The sequence below is a fragment of the Squalius cephalus genome, assembly GCF_949319135.1.
Source record: "Squalius cephalus genome assembly, chromosome: 1".
Lineage (NCBI taxonomy): Eukaryota > Metazoa > Chordata > Actinopteri > Cypriniformes > Leuciscidae > Squalius > Squalius cephalus.
In genome coordinates, this window is record NC_137122.1 from 29,521,804 (window position 1) to 29,546,219 (window position 24,416).

A 24,416-nucleotide genomic window follows, 5' to 3' on the forward strand; every position below is an offset into this window, starting at 1 on the left:
TACTAGAGGCAAGAGGATCCATACATGCATATATACACATCAAACTTAAACATATGTACAGAAGCAGCCTTGTGCATATACCAACACTAATCTGTAGTGAAATACTGTTCGATCATTACCGCACTTAACCTTGGTGATGCTAATGGGAGTTTCTGATGAGTTTCTGATTGTTTTACTTTACAGGGGCTAAGAGGAATTGTGGGGCCAAGAGGGCCACCTGGTCCAACTGGGCAGCAGGTATGACAATTACCATCCATCAGAGTTACATAATAGCTAGTTTGCATGCACAACATGGATAGAGGTGCTGTGGTATTTTGAAGATTGTGAAGCATAACCTTGTGTTGTACTTTTAGGGAATTCAAGGCGTCGATGGTGTTCAAGGGGCAAAGGGCAACTTGGTAGGTCTGCTAAGAAAATTTCCATGCATGTATTACACAATGTCTGCAGATGAATAAATTCCAGAAAAGAGCAGCAGGAGGTTTAGTGTAGTTCTCTGAAACAACATGTCAGATGTTGTCAGATAAAACCAATTGAGAAATAACCCGAGGAGGGTCTGTTGCACTGGCAGACACGGTAACAGAGCCCTTGAGAACTGTAGAGCAAGGTTACCTCAAGCCTTCATCTATTCATCTGACATATACTGCCTTCAAGTCATGTTGGAATGATAGAATGTACTAGATGATTGCACATGAATTGCACCACAATGGTTTAATTACCAGTGGGAAGATGGGATTTTCTTTAAAGCCCTGATTTTTTCAGAGTTGGGGGCGTGTCGATTAAAGAATTATAAGAGAAGCTAATTGATATTGGTTACAAACTGGGGTAATAAACAGCATGCCACAGATACCGTTCATAGAGCTCAAGTTATTCCTTTACATTTTCATTGTGGTTGTTTTAGTTTGTATGCACTTTGTGTACTGTTGATTAAAATCCGCTATAAAGCCTGGCAGAAAATACGACTCATTTAGCCAGTTTATGAGGCGACAGCTTTGCACAACAAAACTATATTTCCCATCGTTCTCTGTGGCAGCCAGATAGGGATAAAACACATCGTTAAAGTGTAATAATGCACATACTTTGCCCTTTATTTTGTGGTACTAGCGCTACAAATCTTTTTCAGAAAGTGAAAAAGAGAAAAGTTTGGCCTACATGAAATAACCAATCGTGACAATATTAACCATAATAGTCATAGTTTTGCAAACTTAGTAGGAACTTCTCTGGAGGACTTAAATGCATCATTGTAAAGTCCTAACTTTATAAAATAATGATTATCATCTTCCAAAATGATGGCTCACCCACCGCCCCATTTTGCAGGGACCCTCTGGCGAACCTGGACCTTCAGGTCAACAGGGAAACCCAGGCATACAGGTACACATCCATCTTCACTCCAGTGCTGCCTAATGAAGCCAAATATGGGTTGAATAAAACCCACACTTTTGCTTATGAATAAAATGATTTTTTTTTATCTTTTTCAGGGCTTCCCTGGTTCGCAGGGGCCTATAGGTCTGCCAGGAGAGAAGGTAAACTCCACAAGTCTTGCTTTCTTTCAGTTTTAAAGCACTGACCTTTGACCCTGCGTGTGGATGAGTGAGCATCTTTGTGTGTGTGTTTGCGCTTTTATTCAGATTTCCATATGAAGCTGGACAGATAATCAATAGCAAAACTTTGCATACACATCATCATGCACACATACAGAACATCTTCTCTCAAGTGTGCCTAAGCACATTATGGATATTGATTGCAGTTAACAAGCTGAGCATGCTGGGTTTAAAAGAGGATTTGGTTTGTGGTTTGGATCAGAGGATTCAATATTGATTGTGTGTGTGTGTGTGTGTGTGTCTGTTTTAAACAGGGCCCCGAGGGCAAACCGGGAATGCAGGGCCTTTCTGGGATTGATGGTCCCCCAGTAAGTACTGTTCTCCAAAACCATCATAAGACTGAATCATTTGATTATTAGCTATTATTTTTTATATATATATTTCTACCAGCCAGCAGGGGGCGCTATGGTGCATTCAGACATGTACATATTGCCAAATTTCACCCTCTACCTCAAACATTCCCAATAAATCTTCACAGCATAATTTTCATGCTGAAAAAGCGATGATGCAGAGTCCTTAGTCCAGGCCTGGCCTTTTGTGTTGGCTCATTAGCTCTCTCACAGAAACAGGATGTCCCCTAATCAGCCTTCTGTCATGCTAACACCTGGTTATCTTGTTCAAATCGCAGGGTCATCCTGGAAGAGAGGGTCCCCCTGGGGAGAAGGGACACCAGGTGGGTTACAATCACACACACACTGCTGCTCCACTGACCTGAATAAGCGGTGACAATTTGAAGAGGAAACGGAGAGAGCCAAGAGTCTAAATGCGGCACCACACAAAAAGCGCTGCCCGGTTCTCGGTCCCCTCTGTCTGAAGCCTTTTGTTACAGGCACTCCAGCTGCAGTAGCTAAATTATCACCGGTCACATCACAGCGTTCTATTATGCGTGCGCTATTGCAGTTAAAGAGTCAAGCCATCCTCATTGTGCGCTCATTGTTTCATTTTCACCACGAACCCTCTCGCTATCTTCAGCACTGAGGATTCATTCTAGAGTTTGTCGTCAGCACATAATCGGTACAATAGTTCAATCGTAGATTAATGACAGGGTTTTGTTAGTGCCTGAACACTATACTGACATACTGTCTCTTCTTCTATTCAGGGTTTATCAGGAGCACAAGGGCCGATCGGATATCCCGGGCCCCGTGGAGTGAAGGTGAGCAGTTTTGAGATTGCAGCTTGTTCGGTTAGGTGCAAAGACACTCAAAGACATTGGTCTAGGATGGCTGACTTTTGATTGACAGTCCGACTTTGGGTGAATGGCAGACAACTGGCTCAGGTAGATCAGTTTAATTCTCTCCGGAAAACCCTTGACAGTGCAAAGCACTCGTGATGGACAGTCGAAAACGCAACAAGGAGGAAAACGAAACCTGTCTGGGCTTGTTTGTGTGAAAGTGTGTGATGCCCTCAGCATGTGGTCAAAGAATAAATAACGGGTTTATCCTGCTAGCGCATACATCTACTTTGATGGTGTCATCCAGATTATTATCGTCTGCATCTATGTTCTGTCACAATGGAGTTTATATTTGTAGCGGTATGTCTTACCTCAAGCATTTTTCAAGCTGTGAATTTTATTACTTTAAACAGTCAGTGCTGATATACTGATGTCAAGACATAATTTCTGAGATTCTGTCTTTCAGGTGAACGTTTCCTATCTGAGGTTTGGAGATTGTGCAGAGATCCCTGCGGCACACACTGATACATTTTGTCCTTTTTTTTAACAGGGCGCAGATGGGGTGAGGGGACTGAAGGGTAGCAAGGGGGAGAAGGTGAGAGAGAGAAAAAAAATCTGCTTGTTTTCTCATAACAAAGCCAAGGGAAAAGAAGACAACAAGTTCAGTTATCAGTGTGGAGATAAGGCATAGTGTTTACTGATAGTGGCTTCACTTGATGCATGATTTTCTCTGCTGCTTCTTGAGTGTGTCTATGTTTTCATGTGTGTGGAGCAATTTGAAGGTGTTTCGGTCTAATTGAATTCCTTTTGTCTGCTACAGGGTGAAGATGGTTTCCCAGGGGCCAAGGGTGAAATGGGCATTAAAGGAGACAGAGTGAGTATTTCCATTCAGCCTAAATAGGCCATAATTAGTGATGCTTGCCAAGACAAACATGCTTATTATTATTGCTCATAATTTTTTAACCAACCACCCACCCCCTAGTATTAGACTACGACTAGTATTAGTTGTCTGACACATTTCTGCTAAGGGCACAAATTATACTTAATACCATGCAGCTTGAGTAAAGGGATTTTGTTCATTTTTAAAGCCACCAAACGTACAATTTATTCCAAAAACAGACAAAACCAATTGAGGTAGTGTCCCAAGCCATATCCAGTGATAGAATATCATAGGAACAATTGGACTGTATTAACTTGGGTTAAAAAACAAACCTTTTAACCACTCAAAACACCATAATAACCACACTGCAACCATATCAACAGCCAGAACACCTTAGCAAATGCATAGAAACCATCTAGAACAGTGGATCTCAATCTTTTTGACTTTTTTGACCACTCACAGCTTGTTCAGAAAATATAAACAATGTACTTTTATAGATGGCATGATATAGATTTTATTTGTAGATTTAATAGAAACTTTGTCTGTGTGCATGCTTAGGGTGAAGATGGGGCTTCTGGAAGTCGTGGCGAAGACGGACCAGAGGGGCCGAAGGGTCAGTCAGGACCCCTGGGAGAGTCTGGACCTGCGGGCATTGCTGGAGAAAAGGTCATTGCTGCTTCTATACCAACAGTGTATTGGGCATTGTTTAGATTCCGATCATTTTCTTTCATTTTCTGACTCCTCGTTCCATGTGCAGGGCAAGCTTGGAGTTCCAGGATTGCCTGGATATCCCGGCAGGCAGGGGTCCAAGGTAAAGCATCATCATTGAAATTACAATAACCTGAGTTTTACACTGAATTCTGAAAGCCGCAGGTCTCAGTCATGGTATATTAATATTTCCATATTACCTTTTTACTGAGGATGATTAATGGCCATTTAGAGGGTGTTTTATTAATAGCTTATCTGAAGCTACAATTATTATTTGGCTTATTTATGGTAATTGGACTTCAGAGGTTAATTTGTGGTTAATTAAATGTAGAGATTGATTAATGAATGGAATGTGGTAATTGATTAACCTTTGCGTTGGTCCACAGGGATCAGTGGGCTTTCCTGGAACAGCTGGGATGGAAGGAGAGAAAGGAAAGAGGGTGAGAGGCCAGTGCCACTGTACAGTGTCCGAGGGATTACACACACCCTGCTGCATTAATGTGTGTGCGCTCATTTTTCTTTTTATAACCTTTTTTACAGGGACCTGCTGGACAGGCCGGTGCCGATGGTGAACGAGGTCCAAATGTAAGTCTTTAGCAATGAAATGTGACACCTCAGCACATGCAGGGATTAATGAGGAAACAGCCAATGATAGTTGATCGAACAATCATTTTAATCATGCATTCTTTATAAGCATATTTGCATGTTTGGTTCCTATTGTTTGCAGGGTGCACGTGGGGGAAGAGGAGCACGAGGACCGACAGGGAAGCCAGGAGCCAAGGTAAGAAATCCATCCTCGTACAGGTAATAATCCTATAGAAACCCTTTTAAAAAGATTGTGACGTTCCTTTCTTTGTCTTACGCTCAGGGCTCCGCTGGTCATGACGGCCCACAAGGTGCCACAGGAGAGAGAGTATGTTATCTATTACAATTCTCCTCATATTACACGGTCAATCTACCAGACTAATGTGAGATTTCACATTTCTTTTCATTGCCGGAGATAAATGAATACTAGTGCTTCTTCCGCTCTGCTTTAGGGCCCTCAAGGACCACAAGGACGCAATGGAGAGGCCGGGCCAAAGGGACCAAATGTAAGTGACCAGTGAAGAAAGAAAACTCTTTGAGAGAATGAAAGAATATCTCTTACAATTTTTGTTCTTTCTTTTCAGGGCCCTGCGGGAAAAGACGGGTTGCCAGGTCACCCAGGCCAACGAGGAGAGCCAGTGAGTCTATTTTAAAAAGAATCATTTCAAAGAAAGATAACCATGGTCATGTCCCAAATGGCGCATTTGATGTGACTTGAGCACCCCTCTGAATCTCTAAATGACAAAATAAGACACTTTATGGGTCTTGTGGACTTTAGCAAAGACCATGAGACCACAGTGTGTCCCCTTTGTTATTTAATGACTCAAGTGCTCATAAGAGCCACTATGTGCCCTTAATGCCGAGCTTGTGCAGATTCTACTGCAAATTACTACAGTCTATGCAGCATCACAGTGCAAGTGTAAGGCCTGTTTAACCTTACATTTCTAAATGAATTCCCATAACCATATACACTGATTAGTAATTCGTTTTTTTTAAACAATAGGAAAAGCAATTTTGCAAGCTAAAATCAGCCGGTTTTGCTTCTGAAATGCTTTTTTTTTTTATGTTCACATAACATTTTTTTTCATACAGGGATTTCAAGGAAAGACGGGTCCCCCCGGGCCTGCTGGAGTGGTTGGACCACAGGTGAGTTGATCATACTGGCTTGGAGCCCTATTTTAACAATCTAAGTGCACGGTCTAAAGTGCACGGCGCAAGTGCACTTAGGGCATGTCCGAATCCACTTTTGCTAGTTTAACGACGAGATAAAAGGTCAGCGCGCCAGGCGCATGGTCTAAAAGGGTTGTCCCTATTCTCTTAATAAGTAATGGGTGTGTTTTGGGCATAATGTGCAATGAACTAATCAGAGTCTCATCTCCCATTCCCTTTAAAAGCCAGCTGCGCTCGCGCCATGGCGGATTCGCTATTTACATGGCGAAATTTGCAAACGAAAAAACTGAACGCTTCTCTACCGAGGAATCGGATGGGACAAAGTGTGCACATGTTGTGGACCCACCTATAGGCGCACATTACTAACGCGCTCTTTAAATAAAAAAATGTATGCAGTCTATTTCAGTAGCCTCAAAATACTGTAGCAACGCACCAACAATGCGCCAGAACACACCTCGTTTTCAGACCAGCACACCCATGGGCGCACAAATGGGTGCAAATTAATTTGCTATTTAAACAACATGCCGCAGGACGTGAAAATGATAACTGCGTCTGACTGAAACTAGCAAAAAACACTTGCGTCGCGCCTGACGCTGCATTGCACCGGGTGTATGACAAGGTCCTTTTTTCAGTTCCTTGAAACTATTCAACATTTATGAATGTTTGATCTGATCCAATAAAGCTGTCTCACTTATCTCCTATTCCAGGGAAAAACTGGGGAGACTGGACCCACTGGTGACAGGGGACACCCAGGTGCCCCAGGACCCCCTGGAGAGCAAGGTCTGCCAGGAGCTGCAGGCAAAGAGGGAACCAAGGTTAGAGATCAGCATTAGAATCAACATCATCATCATGAAACACACCAAACACATTCATCTAGTTACATCGCTCATTACACTCCATATGTTTCTGCTCATTCAATATGAATAGAGCTCCCAGCACGACTCGGTGCCTATAAAGAATGATGGATGACTCCTAATGAGTGAGAGAGTTGTGGAAACAAAGATCCATCTTTCTGTGTTCTCTGTTCTCCAGGGAGATCCAGGCCCCGCAGGGCTGCCCGGGAAGAGTGGTCCTGCTGGTCGTCGTGGATTCAGAGGAGAAAGAGGCTTACCTGGCACTCCGGTAACGTACCTCAGCGTATCTGAGTGAATATCTTCTCAGAATCCCCACTGTGATGGCTGCTGCCTTTACATAACTTTCAGTATGAAAGCAGGCTTTGAACAAATACGCAGATAGCAGTTGCTGTAGGATTTTTTGACATGTGGATTCTCAGCTTCCCTTTCTTACATTCATGGTTTATTAGGGTACTGCTGGTCTGAAGGGTGGAGAAGGCCCCCCTGGTGTTGCAGGACCAATTGTAAGTGATTTCCAATTGTCATACACCGCTCTCCTCCTCTTGATTTTCCTTATTATAGTTCACCTAACTAAAATGTTGCATTTCTCTGTCTGCACAGGGTGCCACAGGAGAGAGAGGACCTTCTGGAGCTGCAGGTGCCATTGGTCAGCCTGGTCGTACAGGAGGTGTCGGCCCCGCTGGGCCAATGGGAGAGAAGGGCGAGCCGGTGAGAGTCAGCAGGGTGTTGTATTCTGTGAAATGAGAAGATTTAATGCCAGCTTCAAGAGTAATTTACCTCTGTTCCTCTTCAGGGCGAGAAAGGTCCAATTGGCCCTGCTGGGCAAGATGGAGAACAAGGGCCTGTGGGATTACCTGGTTCTGCAGGGTCACCTGGTCCACCAGGAGAAGACGGAGATAAGGTACAGCTTTGGATACCTTTTCAGCAGTTGCGCATGTCATGCTGGTTGTTAATGTGCATGAGTATGTTTTTCAGGGGGAGACAGGAGGACCAGGGCAGAAAGGCAGCAAAGGAGACAAAGGAGAAGGGGTGAGTATCTATCCTTATTTTGTCATAAGCAATGAATATTACAAGAACTTTCATTAGAGGTACGTAACACTGTATCTCTGTATCTTATCTCACAGGGTCCCCCAGGGCCGCCCGGGAGCCAAGGACCTGCTGGACAGCCAGGTTCAACAGTATGTAATAAATGTGGTGTTTGTGACCCAATGTGTGAAAGATTGCTTGGAATTCTGTGTGTGTTTACAGTCCAGCACTGATGTCTCTTTAAGGGTCTGGATGGAGAGCCAGGGCCCCGGGGACAGCAAGGAATGTACGGCCCAAAAGGAGATGAAGGTCCACGTGGATTTAAAGGGGCGACTGGACCAACAGGGTTGCAGGTACAGGATATGCCACATACATTTGTTTTTCCAGACTGTGACTCTTAAAGTTAAACAAAACAAAACAGACAAAATCAAAGTTGTGTCTATGAGAAAACAATAACAGAGGGTTGCTTGATTTGCTGGATATTTTTGTAACTAGACTGCCATTTTAAACCTGCATCCCTGAGTTGTTGCATGTCATATTGAGCATTCTGTCAGTTCCAGATGTCCTTATCTATTGACTGCATGCAAGAATGCACTGTGTTTGCAAAATCTTAGTTCATCTTCATCCAGATGGGACATAGTTTTCACAGTTCATTGAGGGGGTTAATCCACCTTAATTCTGAAACGGTACAGCTCTAAATTTGAATCTGTTCATTTAGGGAATGCCAGGACCCCCTGGAGACAAGGGAGAAACTGGCCATGTTGGATCTATGGTAAGATTAGCATATCATTAACCCTTATATGAATACTTTGGCACTAGAATCTCTTTTTTTCTTTTCTTTATACCAATAAATGATACACAATGCAAGCAGGAGGTTTGGGAAAAATTGAATAATTGCTTATCTGTTAATGAGTTGGAATTTGAATATAATTTGCCATACTCCACAGGAAGTTGAATTGGAATTTGAACTGATTGTAGTCTGTGTTGAAGTGTTCTTCCAATCTAGTCCATAAAATGGTTAAATATAAAGAAGTATATATATAAGTTAAGTACACATTTCTATATATTCAAACATTTGTTTGTCTGTCTTTGTGTAAGGTCTATTAAAACCAGACTGTAAGCCTTTTTGTAAGACACTTCTGCAGTTAATTTTATATATTTTTGCAATTAATTTTAATTCTACTTCTTGCTCAATGGCAGTTCTGCGTCCTGTGTGCTATCTCAGTTCACATTCTGAAACTGAAATGAATAAATGTAATTTCAAAAACATTCTCCAACTGAAAAGAGTGTTCTAAAGGAAACAAGTCTGCACGCAAGTACATTTTCTGCACGCAAGTTGTCCCAAACCTGAATGATACCTCAAAAAATAACGCTTGTCAAAGACACTGTGCTGTTACTATGCTTAGCCAGTGGTTCCCAAACCTGTTCCAGGGGTCCCCCAACAATGCACTATTTTAATATCTGCTTTGTCTGACACATCCTGCTGATGATCTGAATCAGGTGTTTGAATAGGGGACAAAATGTGCACTGTTGGGGTGGCTCCAGGATCAGGTTTGGAAACGACTGTTCTAAGCAATCACATTTTCACCTGGCATATGAGAAAATGGATGATACCTAAAAAATCCCTTAAATCTAGGAAGCAATATTTCATAAAGATATACCAATTGGAAATGGCTTGGCAAGCACAACTCACATTTACACATTTACTTACATAAACATGAAATGTAAAAACATAATTTGTGGTACAAACTTATTCATGAAAAAATAATCATTCAATCACGTATCACACTAGTCAGTCCATCGTTTCAAACCTGTACAGCATTTCTTGGGTGTGTGTGTAGGATGGGAGTCTGTAGAGATCTGAGAGATGAGGAAACTGTTAAAGAAACCATGTGAGACTAGGGCATCATTCATGTGTGTGAGTATATAAGTGTCAGGCCCGTATGAGCCGAGAGTGACAGAAGAGAGAGAGAGAGTGATGCTGGTTCTGAAGTGGAAGGCAGCATGACAGCTGCTAATCAGATTACCGTGAGCCTGGGCTGTCTAATGAGCGCGCTCCTTTGTGACAGTCTTCTCGCGGCTCCGTCAACCATGAAGGAATGCAAAACAAGATTCTCAACGGTTCCACACACTTGCACGATTAGATGAAGTGCATCAAAACTAAGCAAAAACAAAGCCACAAGACCTCACTGGGACCGTCTCATCCATGAGCGAATGCCGTGGATCATGGGATTTCCAGGCCCTAAAGCATAGCCACCGAATTTCCCGTTTTCTCTGTACCGGTTTGTGTTAAGCCTCTATGATGGATTCTCGGATGTGGGGTGTTGTATATTTCTGAGACTACACACTCAGCCTTGGTGTTGATGCTCGCTGCAGCCTATCCAGCTGGATGCCTCGCGAAGCAATAATATCTCTCGGTGGAGACTGCGTGCGGCGCACTAGCAATAGGTTTTGGCCAGTTTGATTAATGGCTCGTGTTCCGCCCTTTGCAGCACTAAGAGGTATGCTTCAGGAGTTGAAAATGCATGCAGTAGAGTGGAGAAGTAAGATGGTCCTTATTAAAATCCAGACACATCACACAGAGAGGAAATCAGCCCGCCCGTAATAGCCTGTCACCACCATGTCATAGATGTACAAAAAAAACACCCATCTGACACGAGAAAGGTGCTGATTGTAGAAAAAGAGAAGGAGAGAGAGTACATGTCTAATGATGTGTAGGAAATGCTTAATCATTCTGCTTCTCATCAGGGTCCTCCAGGACAACATGGTCCACGTGGCCCCCAGGGAGCCATTGGGGGAGAGGTAAGTGTCTTTGTGTTTTCCTTCCTGCCTATCAGCCTGCTGTGCTGTAGGGTTCAAGTGCAGGGCAGTATATCAGCACTGATTAGGGGTTGTTTTGTAGTTAAACACTTCAGTACTGCTGAGACATAATGAGGAGTCTTTGCTTCACGACTCCAAAGAATCCGTCCTGTGTATCAACACTCTGCCGTGGCGTAGATGAAACCCCCTTGGCTGTTATGAGGTCACATACGACACCTCATTTCTCTTGCCTCAGTCTTTCATCCTCCCCATATCTCTTTCTGCCCACCCTCTGCTGATTTTGAGTGTTAAATTATTAACAAGAAGTGGGATATGATCCTTCTGCAAGAGTTATATTTACTTCTCTATGAATGATTAAGGAATTAGACTATCATCCCTGAGAGAGGGTTATATTTACCTCTATTAATGGCCGCCTTTGAACATCTCCCATGTGTTAATAATTGAAAAGTGAGAGACGCGGCAGTGACCCATACGCTAGCACTCTCCCTGAGCTGGAGAAGAGAGGAGATGTGCAACGGGGATGATTGTGCCCATCATATGAACACGGCACAGGTAGTCAGGATAAGAGATTAAGAAAGCGGTCACTATACATGTGCTGGTCATCCATTTGGCTTCATGTGTTCACCTCACTTAAAGGCACTCTGCAGAGAGACTCCAGAGACCAGGGTAGCCACTTTAGTTTAGGCTCATCTGAGACATTCATACTCAGCCACTGCAGCCATAAACGCCTCAGCCAGGAGGAAGCTGAACAATATGGCGTTTTAGCTTAATAAAATGCGATTACATATACACAGAGACTGTGTTCGGTAGTCTGTAATCTCATCACTGTAATGTCAACAGTCTGCAAGTAGAGGAGACAGCATCGCATGCATTATGTATGAAACTGACTCAGTTTTGTTCTGTGTGGCAAGGGTCCTCAGGGCATGCCGGGCGGAGTGGGCCAGCCAGGAGTGGTGGGAGAAAAGGTAGACCTCTCTTACTGTGTTTATGTACAAGTGTTTTTCTGATTTATGGGGGAGGTTGTATTTATTTGTTGGAGGGTGCTGCCTCTGGAACTACGTAAACATGTAAGCCTAAGTATGATGGATGATCGCTTTCTTTTTGCTTTATTCTCTTTGTTTGTCTCTTTTGTGCTCTGTCTAGGGTGAGGACGGAGAAGCTGGGAATCCAGGAAATGTGGGTGAAACTGGTCCCTCTGTAAGTAAATTCCTCCTGTTACCTCTTTTTCGCATTAGTCTTTCATCGCCCATGTATCACTAACTTTCCTGTTGCTTCTATGTCAAGGGAGAAAAAGGTGACTTGGGTGAGAAGGGTGATACCGGCCCCTCTGGGGCTGCAGGGCCCCCAGGATTTAGAGGCACACCTGGATCAGATGGACCCAAAGGAAACCCAGTGAGTAACTACTCCCATAGTTAAAACTGTCAGGAAGATTTTACTCTGACATCATCCATTTCCCTCAATAGGGTCCCCTTGGATTTCCTGGAGACTCAGGACCCTCTGGAGAGCCAGGTGCTAATGTAAGTGCACCAGCACACACCTGGATCAATTCAAGCTTCAAGACTGACACATTTTGATGGTGAATACACATGGTGATTTGAATAATTGTTGGTTATAGGGTATTGATGGTGGACCAGGAGCTAAAGGGGATAATGGCGATCCTGGTAAAGCTGTAAGTTGAGTATTTGAGCAGTTTGTGATGTCAATGAAATTATACATTTGTGAAACTAATTAAAATAAATATTCTGTTTTTAACAGGGACCCCCAGGAGCCTCAGGCGAGCCTGGCCCTCCAGGGCCACCAGGACGGAGGGTGGGTTTGGCCACTGTGAATTGTGTACAGAATGATTTCCATACTGTGTTATCTAATCAATAGTCTCATTCTACACAGGGACATGTAGGTCCTGAGGGAAATGAAGGGAAACAGGGAAAAAAGGGGGCAAAGGTAAGTCCTTTATAATAAACCTTCATTTAAACTCTCATATGTAGCATATACATGTTTTACACTAGGACATTGCTATCTTCGTCAGGGTTCTGCTGGTGCAGAGGGTCCAGTAGGGAAGATAGGGCCTGTCGGACCACAGGGACACCCTGGAAACGCTGGTCCTGAGGGTTTTCGTGGGATTCCAGGCTCTGCTGTGAGTCTAAGCACATCTTTTTTTTTTTTCTTTTTTTTTTTTTACAGTACATCAATCTTCTGTAGATAGCAGATATCTAACCATGTGACTCACCCACGCTTATTACTGACCTCTCTGATCGCTTAATCTATCTTGAACGTATCGCTCTGCCTGGTTTTTCTCCAGGGGGAGCAAGGGTTAAACGGGCCCCCAGGGCAAACGGGACCCCCAGGACCTATGGTAGGGTTTCCACCACTTCTTTCTCTCCCATATCGATCTACAACTGTATCAAATACTGGTCTAAGAAAAGAAGACAAATGATTTTGGGCTTGCAGTAAACTCTGCCTCGCAATGAAATTGCACTCTGTGACTGGCTTTACTTTATATAGGGGCCAGCTGGATTACCAGGACTGAAAGGAGATCCTGGCATTAAAGGAGATAAGGTATGAGAGCATCATAAAGGTGTGATACCTGACTGCATCTTACTGTAGATGTGCACTTTTTTACGCAAGATAAAGTAAACTATACAGCCTAAGAGAGCTGTGAATGCAACTGAACGGCAATTACATCTCTCACTAAAGACAAGCATAAAACTCTCAAAGCATAACTTCCCGGCAATGTGGTCATGCTGAAATATTCTGTGTGGTTGCAAAATTATGGCATGTGGAAATCGTAATGGCTCAGTGCACAAGTTGTATATTATAGCTCTGCTGTCCTTTGTGCTGTCTAGGGTCATGGTGGGCTGATTGGCCTGATTGGACCTCCAGGAGAGATGGGAGAGAAAGGAGATCGAGGCCTGCCGGGTAATCAGGGAGTACAGGGCCCCAAAGGAGACGGTGTATGTATATATAAACTGTATTACCTATACGGTGTATGTATATACAGTTTTCTTAGTTGTCTATGTATAAATAAATTAGAGTAGGCAATTGTAATGCACGGAAATTCTCCATCACAAACAAGCCAATCACAAACTGCGGTTGCTAAGAAATCTGAGAAAGTAAAATTTCAACATTTCATGAGAAATGTTCGATAAAAACTGATTTTGAATTTTAACTTGAATGGCCAGTATCTTATAAGTTAAGATGCATTGGATTTTAAACTGATATTTATTTTGTCTTCAGATTGTTTGTCAAGTGTTAGCATGAATGGCATTAATTAATGGTGGTCACATTATTTTGATCTCTTGAAAATAGGGCGTTGGTGGCCCTACTGGCCCTACTGGCCCACCTGGACCCCCAGGGTTGTCTGTAAGTTGCCTTTTTCAGATGCATTCCTTTTTCTCACTATATTTATTCATTATCATTTATTATTTATTTATTTATTTGTGTGTGGAACTGCTTTTGAAGATACCTGTGATTTTAAATTGATTTGTGAAATCATATTGCTTTTTTCATTTCTGTCACTTTCTTTCTCACTGGTAGGGTTCAATAGGTGAGAAAGGATCTAAAGGAGACCAGGTTAGTTTATATTTTTCTCACTACAGTCTTGTTTCTTTAGCCTCTCTCTGTTCATATGGTATTTGTTTGTTCTGATCTGAGCTCTTGCTTCTGTTATGAAACCTGAGTGAAAGACATTGGCAATGCCAGAGATGTATCCTGCTGCTCCAACTTGGATAATCCCTCTGAACGGATCGCCATATGAAGCTCTGAGTTGGCAGTGGCCTTTGAGGAAGGTGCCAAATTTAGGGATGCCTGACTAAACTGTTTCTGTTTTTCTCCACCTCAAAGGGAGCCATCGGTGCAAGAGGAGATCCAGGACATGCTGGCCCACCTGGACCACCTGTGAGCCACCATGATTTCTCCTTACTTTTCTGTCTGTGTCTTTTATCCTGTCTCCTCATGTCTCCCATCACTCTATTTCCCTAGGGCCCGCCGGCCACCATGATCGAGCCACTGCCAATCAGAGAGGGACGTAAAAAGCGAAGGAGACACTCAAACCGACAAGGAGCCGGAGCCAGGGCAGAGACTGAGGAGGAGGAGGAGGAAGTAGTCCAGCTTAACATGGAGGATTTCCTACAGGCAGACGAGTCTCTGGATGACCCTGAAGGCATGGAGGAGGTGTTCGCTTCACTCAACTCAATGAAAACAGAGGTGGAGCTCATGAGAAAACCACTCGGGAGCTTCGAGAGTCCTGCCCGCACATGCAAGGAGCTGATGTTGTGTCATCCAGAATACAAAGATGGTGAGGAAGTCTTTACACATTTCCCCATAGTTAATTAATTACATCCATAGGGAGGAATTCACTAAGAATGCCTGCTGATCTGGGTTTATTTGCACATGCTGTCTGTTCACTAAAGGAATTATGCAAATAAGGTAACATTTCAAAACCTGAGCTGAATGGAATTTTCACAGTGCAATTCACCATCTTGCAGGCCAGTTTTGAGTGCTTGGTTGTGGAAGATTAGCAGACTACCACCGTCTGACACACTTCACTGGGACTGTATAGTATCACTCTACTCCACTGATGTCCCTGAATCAGCTTTTTAAAATGCTACACCATACATCTGGATATATCAAAATTACATTCAAAGTTTGTCTTTACAAACTTTCCTTACTCTTGTTAAAATTAGTTCTATGAATTTGCATTTGGCAGATGCTTTTATCCAAAGTGACCGGTTTATCAGTTCATGCATTTTCCAGAAATCGAACCAATGGCCTTGGTGTTGCTAGCACCATGCTCTACTCTTCGAGCTACAGGAATGTCTTTATTTTCATTTTGATTCAACTTCAGGAATGGAATCGTTATTTACCACATGACCTTGGCAAATAGCACTGATTATTGTGAAATCTATAATGATTCTACAGCGCATATAAAAATGTTGTGTTTGTGCTCTTTGTGTGTTCATTTAATTGAAAAATATAAATACTGTACATACTCAGTGAACATGACAGTTTACTGAATTGGCCCCTCTTATTAGTCTTCCCAGCTAAATGAGAATTTAAAACTATTTAAAGAGATCTTGCAATCCACCCCCTCTTAGGTGAATATTGGATTGACCCAAACCAAGGCTGTCATCGAGACTCCATCAAGGTTTTCTGCAACTTCACTGCGGATGGGGAGACCTGTCTGCACCCTGATAAACGATTTGAAACGGTGACTCTCAGACCATGCTCACGTACACTGCACACGTCTTCCTGCAGTCTCAGTTCAACAGGCCTTCTGGAGTCTGAAGAAAAACACGTCTGATCTGTCTCCTCATCTCTCAATACAGGTGAAGCTGGCCGCCTGGAACAAAGAAAAAGCGGGCAGTTGGTACAGCCAGTACAGAAAGGGCAAACAGGTGCTTTTCTCATCAAATATTTTCCTCTCATCTTTTAACTGTCTGACTGTCAACATGTATGCAGCACCAAGTTTAGATCTACACACCTTTTTATGTAGCATTTTGCCTCCAAATTCTTTATTGTCGATAAACAAAAACTGCACAGCTTGTTAGAAACTTAGTCTAATCTAATGCAATAAACAGACAAGTTGTTATGGAGGTTTTTACTCTCAAATTAAAGGCGAAAAGTGGTGAAAGAGATTTTCGAAACTGTCAAACAATCAACTGAGATGCATCACTCAATGCATGTGTGTCTTTGATGAGAATAAAAAAATAGATGTTATGTCTGGTCTAGAAAAAGGATATAACGGAATTTATACACGTCTCTATCTGAAACGCCTTGGGCCAAACTCTCTTGAGTGCACGCTTGCGACCTCCATCAGTCTCGACTCATTAAGTGATGCTTGAGACTAACAGCTAACAGGCCTGTTTCACTTGCAGCTCATTCATAAGGTGTGACATCTGACCCTGTTATAGAGATTTAGGCAGACAGATGTCAGTCTCTCTTGCCTTCATTAGAAATAACATCTATCATGGATGTGCAAGTTTGTATGGATGTCACACAATAAGTGTGTCTACAGAATTGTCTTTGATTAAGTTGAGTGCTGCTTACCCATGATTCCCCACTTGTGTAGTTCTCTTACATTGACACTGATGGAAACCCAGTGGCAGTGGTCCAACTGACCTTCCTGAAGCTCCTCAGTGCCACAGCTACGCAGACCTTCACCTACAGCTGCCAGAACTCCATCGGCTGGTACGACGTGACGAGCCACAGCCATCAACATGCCGTGCGGTTCCGCGGCAGCAACGACGAGGAGATGACGCAAGCCAAATCGCCCTTTATCACGTCACTGTATGATGGTTGTCAGGTGAGTTGATTTCTATAGATGAAATGATCCCACACAAGAAGCTTTTACTTATGACATTGAGCAGCTCTGCAGTTCTGATGATGTGGACATAGACAATACCATTCAAAAGTTTGGGGTCAGTAAGGTTTTATCTTAATCTTTTTAAAGAAAATGATAACACTTTAGAATACTGTTCCTTCATTAATGAATAACTACACAGGAACAAATGAGTAATGCATTAGTAACACTCTAGTAACTACTATTAACTAACAAGAAACTCTGGTTAACGAATTAGTAAGTAATAGCGCTCAGTCAGATGTGGTAGTTTACTATTAGCTAATCAATAACTACTATTTTTCAGACCTCACTGAAGACTATAAGAACTACTATATACAGGTTAATAAATATGTATAATGCACAATGTTTAATATAAGGTAATGGTAGCCCATTAGTAATGAATCAAGTGTTACTACATCCTTCTAAAGGAACTACTAATAATTTGGATCAGTATTCTAAAGTGAAAAACATGATACCCTAATATTGACTGAAGTCACTGTAAGCTTTTAAGGCTTTTGTAAGGTTTTTGATAGTAATGACTCAAGTGTTACTACATCTTTCTAAAGGAACTACTAATTACTTGGATCAGTATTCTAAAGTGAAGATCATGGGAACACACTAGTAATGACTAAAGTGTTACCAAATCCATTGGAAGGAATTACTATTCAAAATCTTACAAAAATCTCAAAAGCTTACAATGACTTCAGTCAATATTAGGTAGTTATCATGTTTTTTCACTGATCCAAATAATTAGTAGTTCCTTTAGAATGATGTAGTAATACTTGAGTCATTACTAGTGGGTTACCATTACCTTTTATTATAAATTATGCATTCTTCATGTTAATTATGAACCTGTAGTAGTTCTCTGGGAGGTATGAAAAAAATAGTAGTTCTTGATTAGCTAATAATGAACTACTACATTCATCTGAGCGCTATGACTTACTAATTTGTTAATCAGAGTTTCTTGTTAGTTAATAGTAGTTACTAGAATGTTAATAATTCGTTACTCGTTTGTTCCTGTGTAATTATTCATTAATGAAGGAACAGTATTCTAAAGTGTTACCAAGAAAATTAATGAATGCATCCTTGCTTTTATACAAGATTTTTATTCCAAATAAATGCTGTTCTTTTGGACTTTCTATTCATTAAAGAATACGGAAAAAATATATATATTCATATATATGTTTCTTAAAATTAACGCGTTACCATATGTCGCGGATTCTCGCAAGAACAGTCTTAATTGAGTTAAATTAAGTCTTAAATGAACGTAAAGAGTTGTGAGAAAATGGGATGCGTGTCAGATCCGCATCATGTGCCTGTCACATGACACTATATTTCATACAGACATTTATTGCAGTATCTGTGATACTAGCCTTCTTTTATAAAAAGATGCCATTAAAAAAATATTTAAAATATAGGCTTTAAAGTTATTACAATATAAATATATATATAAAAATTGTAATGTTAGGTGTAATTAATGTGATTAATTAAAGAAAAATGTGCGATTAATTTGTTCTTTTTTTAAATGATTGCAGGCACCATATTTATCACAAGCCCAAACTGTTGAATATTAGTATTAATGCAATTATAATAATTTTTGTTAATTTTGTGGTTTGTAGTGTAGAAATATGTAGGCTCTTTATAAACTATCAACAAAACCAGATATAACTGTATTTTAGTTTGTCAGACAACCAGTTTGTCCACAGGTGGGTGAATAAACCCCCTCGAACGTATAGTATAGTGCAATTTCTAAAGTGAAATGAGGCATGTGAAAGTAAACGCTAAAATATTTCCCAGCTGATGAGCTTCAGTTTATGAAAAGCATCTGTGCTCAAATTCACAGTCCAAATCGACTGATCAAGATAAAAATCGAAAAAAGGCCAAAACACCTGTGTTCGTGGCTATTTTCAGCTACTGCAAATGAAGCACTGATCTAAAACAGCTCTTTTCTGATGAACCTGGTTATGCCATCACAATGGGTTTGTTTTGTAAACCGTAATTTTGTCTGTATGGGAGGTATTAGGTTAACATCTCCTTAGGAAAAAAAACACCTACGCTTAGTTTCTTGGAGTTTTAATGAATCACCAAATTAGCCTTCCGTCTGCAGAAAATGAGGAGCTATAAACAATCAGAACACGCTAATTCTAAAATAGCACCCAAATAAGCCTTTTCAGCAGGAGTTCAATGCATTCTCCAGAACCTAACAGGGATACACTCAGAAAATCATTGCAGAGCAAAACTACACTTGAGAATGTGCTTAAAAACCAGGAGCCTTCTTTCAGCTAACGTTTTGTTTTCTTCCCACAGACACGTAAAGGTCAAGAGAGGACCGTGCTGCAGATTGACTCTCCACGATCAGAGCTTCTTCCGCTCATAGATGTAGCAGTATCAGACTTTGGGAATAACAACCAGAAGTTCGGATTCCACGTCGGACCAGTGTGTTTTAACAGCTAACGCAGAGGACTTGCCAGCTAAAGAATGGAGTGATATTTATTGCGTAATATGCAAACGGTGGGTTTGTGGCATGTTTTTCAAATGACTTTTGAACATCTGATGGGTTTCAAAAGCCCTCAGTTCCATGGTTGCAACGCACCGACGCCAACCAGGAAGAACTAAGCACATTTATCAAATGGAAGTCTTTTTTTATCTCGTTTCCAGCCTATCTTTATACTCTACTCACCTGTGGATTAAATTATGAGGCGTGACCCACTAGAGTTCCGAGAACTGCTCCGGCTGAAAAAACCAATACATCATTTGTCTGTCATCCGCGCCACAGAGCGTTTTAGCCCAAAGCATGTATGTTGAATTTACAGCCTGTGACACAGATCTCATTTTTGTTTGTCTCATTTGATAGCGATGATTTGAAATTAATTTGCCACTTGAGGGATCTGCCTCGACATTGAAGGGTAAATATTTCTGAGACCCATTTCCCTGCCTTGACTGCAATGTGATGCCAACTGAGGCGAAGTTATACCTCTTTACTAGTTTTGACAAGAAAATACCACCCCGATCTGTTTGTAATTCCTCGCTCGAATATTCCCTGTCACATCAAACTTGCAGTGTTACTCATCTTTAATCAGTGTACGCTCATACATAAACAATGTTAAATAAGGCCCGAGCTTTTCAAAACGCAAAGCAGTTTATGTGCATGACTCAAATGGAGCCCAGCTGCTTATTAATATGTAAAGTAGTCTGCTCACTTAAGCTGCTTGTCTTGTTAGCAGGCAGCCTTGTATGTTTCCCTGTCAGTGATCCATGTTTCCATGGTGCTAGCGTATCAACCTTTGCTCCACACCGCTCAATTGCTTCATATATATGTGTGGTAATGAATGAGAATTACTGTGTTGGGTTGAGAGAGAGGCGTCATTTGAGCATTACACTGAAGACTGGCTAAATTATGCTTCTTTTTTAATGTAAACTCATTCATATCTGGATTTATGATGGTCAACCTCAAGAGTATTGTGTGCTGTGTGTATGTGTTGATATGTCTTGTTTGTTGTGTTTTCCCACTGTGGTGCTAAAGAGATCTGTTTTTTTGCTTTGTGTAATGATAATTTGTTGTCTCAGGGGCAGAGGTAGGAAAAGGGAAGACGTCTGTGGTGCTTAATACTAATGGTGTTAGATAAACACTCTCAGAACTAAAAATGAACAATCCTGTAATATACAGCTAATATGGTGCAAAATACATTATCATCTAGTAGTTGAACGTCAATTGCTTCTTTGCTGTCTTTGAGCGTTTTTACTGATGTGTAAAGAGCTGGGTGGTCAATGTGCATATACTGGCAAATGATTCACATCAAATTGGGGGGAAAAAAAGAGAAAGTTTACTGTCTGTTCAAAAGGTTGTTTGTAGATTTGGACACATTTTACGCATTATTTACTCAATTCGGGGGGTGGGGGGAGGGTGAATTAAAACAGAAAATGTGATTCTTTTTATATATATATTTTATATATATTAATTATTTACTAAAAAAAAAATTTTTTTCTTATTCAGCATTTTATCTAGTTTTCAGTAGAAATATCTAAAACATCGGAAATCAAGATACATGTACTTAAGAAGCAAAATGACAAAAGATATTACGTATTGTATCAAAATTCACTTTCTTACAAGAAAAAAAGGCCAATGGGGTAAAAAATAATAATCATGCTTTCCCTACACTATAAAAGATTTTCTTACTTAGTATTTTTGTCTTGTTTTCCAGTACAAATATCTAAACATTCTTAAATCAAGGTACCTTTACTTCAGAAGAAAAATGATTTAAGATATTAAGTTGTTTTCTGAAAAAATGTATCAAAATTAAATGGGTCTTTGCTTAAAACAAGAAAATAAAACCTGCCAGTGAGGTCAGAAAAATAATCTTTTTTATGATTAGATTAAAATGTATTTTTCTGATCCCATTGGCAGATATTTGTTCTTCTTTTAAGCAAAAACTCACTTAATTTTGATACATTTTTTCAGAAAACAACTTAATATCTTAAATCATTTTGCTTCTCAAGTAAATGTATCTCGATATTTTTAGCTATTTGTACTGGAAAACAAGACAAAAACATTTGAGTAAGAAAATAGCCTACATTTTGCAGTGTTTGAATTAAGTTTCTTCTTCTGACCCGACTGGCAGATATTTGCTCTTCTTTTAAGCAAAAACTATTATTATTAATTTTGATAATTTTTTTTAGAAAACAACTTAATATCTTAAATCATTTTGCTTCTCAAGGAAATATATCTCGATTTAAGAATGTTTCGATATTTTTAGCTCTTTTTACTGGAAACCAAGACAAAAACATTGAGTAAGAAAGTCTTTTCTCCAGTGTTTAAATTAAGTTTATTTTTCTGACCCGATTGGCAGATATTTTTTCTTGTTTTAAGTATAAACTGGCATCATTTTGATAAACAGTTTTCAGAAAACAAGACTTCTTATGTCATTTTGCTTCTCAAGTATTTCGATGTAAGATTGTTTCGATATTTGTGCATGGAAAACAAGACAAAAGAACTGACTGAGCAAACTACCAAATCTGCCAATGCCAAAAAAAAATAGGCACATTTGACACAATATATTTTGTTTGCAAAAAATAAATAAAGCCAAAAAAAAAAAAAAAAAAAAAAGTTTTTAAACTATTGACAAGGTTGTTAGATTTGAAAGTGGAACAAGTGGGTTTGTTAATGGGACAATCCCAAAATGGCTAAATATTGATACGGATGAATTGTCCTTGTTGCCATCACTAGTATCATTGTTATTCCTATACTAACTTAAGTCCTGCCCATCCTGACCTCTGAACCCTCCTGTGTACAGTGTCTGTGCTACTAATTTTACATAGTGTACAGTTATTCTAAAGTATGAATGATAATACTAATCCGTTGCCTGACAGTTGTATTGTGAAAAAGTGATGAGCGAATAAAAAACTGCTTTTCTTTTAAGGAGACCTTTTCATTGTCTTGGGAGCGCAAGCAATTTTGGGGTTCTGAGGCGAGTGTCTTTTTGGAGAGGATCAGAGGTGCTGTGATGTCTCCTCTAACGGCAACAGACAAGCTTGTCTCTTAATTAACCGTAGCTACATTCTCTCGCTCTTCTGCGCTTGTAATCAACATCACTTCCTACCTCGCAGATGTAATCAACTCTGATTCACTCCCCAGTTCATTTATTTCAATTAACTTTTGTTTCCTTCCCCAGGAGAGGAAGCACAAGGGGAAGCAAACAGCCCTGTGTGTGTACGTGAGTGCGTAAATAATGAAATGGCTCTGGATTAAAAAGTGAGCCAAGGAGAATTAACCATATCTTCGGAGGGACACAATGAAATAGGGGAGGGAATTGGCAGCCCAGCCCGCTCACCTCCCCTTCGTCTTTCCCTGTGTCTGCCGCGTGTGTTTTGCTAATGCGCTGTTCTTTTCTCCTCTCAACCTCTGCAATTATTTATAAGCACACAAATGAAGCATTCTGCAACCAGGAAGAGATACCCGCTCACCTCTTGAAAGTGAATAAATTGCCTTCATGTTGTTGGCACAACAAGCGCATCTCCTAGAGCACCTTATTATCGCATTTGAACTACAACTGTTATTCAGAAGTGAAATGCAATCTCTCACCTCTGATTGCAAATAACATGCGAGAGGCTTTTTCTCTCCTAGAAATATTGGATCTGATGTCTCTATAAAAATCGTTCTATTAACTGGCTTTCTATACAGTGAATGACAAGCGCCTGTGGTCTCCCGGTGACTTTGGTGTTAAGCGATTAACTTACACCAAAACAAAAGAGAACATGTATGCCTTCACCCCTGAAAACATTGTCTTTGTCTTACATTTCATAATGAACTCATACAGTTCCGAATTGTTTTCTGTCAGATCTTTTTCGTGAATGAGAATGTGTGCAATCCGTGGGTTATTGAAGAAGACACTTGATGCATCCTTTAAGGATAATCCTTTCAAGCGTCCTTCAGATTGAGATGGCCTTCAGCGGCGACTGATGACGAGATATGCAGCCATGCTGTCATTTGTGAAGTTTGAAACGCACTACGCAAGTACGTGGGTTCAAACGCTTCTAGCTACGCTAACTTGATTTTGTGTGCCGCTGCGTTCCAAACGAACTTACACATTGCGAGTGTGCGCTGTAGAAGACGTTTGAGTGAACTCTTCTTCTCCTTCAAAAACTTTAAATTAGCCTCATGAAAGGCTAATAGGTCCTAACTCAACCTTCTTGTAATTACATCATTATCTATAGGGCACAGCTGATTGGTTCCTGCTGTATCAGTAGCCAATGAGATCGCTGCTCAACCTTCAAATACATGGGTAGCATTTGCCTTAGCAGTACAGTGTGCTTTCAGAAACCCTCCACCTTCCCCAGCTCCACCTGTATAGATCTGCTACGGCTAATTCATGTACGCTATACTGTGCAGCAGCAGCACGTCTTACTTGCTCACAGCAGCGTGTCATGTATGTATTGGCAGTAGCAAGTCCTGTACTTGCTCTGCAGCAGCAGTGTAGTAGATCTATTTCCCCAGGCCAAACATATCAACATGGTCATATCCATTACCATGCCAAACACTGAACTACATCTGTTCTGGTGAGATTCTGAAGTGTGCATTTAATGACACTTTACTCTCCCATGATGGGATAGAATTTGTGAATGGCAGTGAAGCAACACAAATGACGGGTGACACTGGTAAGTCTGACGGTGTAGTACATCTGGATTACATCCATACTATAACATAGCGGTAGACAGGGGAGTGTTGTAACATGGGATCAGTTGTAACACTGCAGTTTGACAAGCAAGAAAA

The 24,416-nt window shown here is 40.9% G+C and overlaps 1 protein-coding gene across 1 annotated transcript in view; it reads left to right on the forward strand.

Annotated features, from left to right (window-relative positions):
* col5a3a (collagen, type V, alpha 3a) overlaps positions 1–22,557 on the forward strand; it is a 67,669-nt gene extending 45,112 nt beyond the window's left edge. Inside the window, exons 21-67 of the mRNA XM_079870935.1 lie at positions 184–237; positions 354–398; positions 1,315–1,368; positions 1,476–1,520; positions 1,853–1,906; positions 2,227–2,271; positions 2,698–2,751; positions 3,320–3,364; positions 3,590–3,643; positions 4,208–4,315; positions 4,407–4,460; positions 4,744–4,797; positions 4,898–4,942; positions 5,085–5,138; positions 5,226–5,270; positions 5,395–5,448; positions 5,527–5,580; positions 6,035–6,088; positions 6,820–6,927; positions 7,145–7,234; positions 7,416–7,469; positions 7,567–7,674; positions 7,760–7,867; positions 7,942–7,995; positions 8,091–8,144; positions 8,238–8,345; positions 8,711–8,764; positions 10,741–10,794; positions 11,724–11,777; positions 11,956–12,009; positions 12,097–12,204; positions 12,276–12,329; positions 12,428–12,481; positions 12,568–12,621; positions 12,700–12,753; positions 12,839–12,946; positions 13,112–13,165; positions 13,315–13,368; positions 13,656–13,763; positions 14,119–14,172; positions 14,347–14,382; positions 14,653–14,706; positions 14,791–15,106; positions 15,906–16,018; positions 16,137–16,205; positions 16,880–17,113; positions 19,457–22,557. Of these exons, the coding sequence (XP_079727061.1) occupies positions 184–237; positions 354–398; positions 1,315–1,368; positions 1,476–1,520; positions 1,853–1,906; positions 2,227–2,271; positions 2,698–2,751; positions 3,320–3,364; positions 3,590–3,643; positions 4,208–4,315; positions 4,407–4,460; positions 4,744–4,797; positions 4,898–4,942; positions 5,085–5,138; positions 5,226–5,270; positions 5,395–5,448; positions 5,527–5,580; positions 6,035–6,088; positions 6,820–6,927; positions 7,145–7,234; positions 7,416–7,469; positions 7,567–7,674; positions 7,760–7,867; positions 7,942–7,995; positions 8,091–8,144; positions 8,238–8,345; positions 8,711–8,764; positions 10,741–10,794; positions 11,724–11,777; positions 11,956–12,009; positions 12,097–12,204; positions 12,276–12,329; positions 12,428–12,481; positions 12,568–12,621; positions 12,700–12,753; positions 12,839–12,946; positions 13,112–13,165; positions 13,315–13,368; positions 13,656–13,763; positions 14,119–14,172; positions 14,347–14,382; positions 14,653–14,706; positions 14,791–15,106; positions 15,906–16,018; positions 16,137–16,205; positions 16,880–17,113; positions 19,457–19,603 (3,543 nt within the window). The 3' untranslated portion in view covers positions 19,604–22,557. The remainder of the gene's footprint in view (positions 1–183; positions 238–353; positions 399–1,314; positions 1,369–1,475; positions 1,521–1,852; positions 1,907–2,226; positions 2,272–2,697; positions 2,752–3,319; positions 3,365–3,589; positions 3,644–4,207; positions 4,316–4,406; positions 4,461–4,743; positions 4,798–4,897; positions 4,943–5,084; positions 5,139–5,225; positions 5,271–5,394; positions 5,449–5,526; positions 5,581–6,034; positions 6,089–6,819; positions 6,928–7,144; positions 7,235–7,415; positions 7,470–7,566; positions 7,675–7,759; positions 7,868–7,941; positions 7,996–8,090; positions 8,145–8,237; positions 8,346–8,710; positions 8,765–10,740; positions 10,795–11,723; positions 11,778–11,955; positions 12,010–12,096; positions 12,205–12,275; positions 12,330–12,427; positions 12,482–12,567; positions 12,622–12,699; positions 12,754–12,838; positions 12,947–13,111; positions 13,166–13,314; positions 13,369–13,655; positions 13,764–14,118; positions 14,173–14,346; positions 14,383–14,652; positions 14,707–14,790; positions 15,107–15,905; positions 16,019–16,136; positions 16,206–16,879; positions 17,114–19,456) is intronic.
* The last annotated feature ends 1,859 nt before the right edge of the window (positions 22,558–24,416 follow it).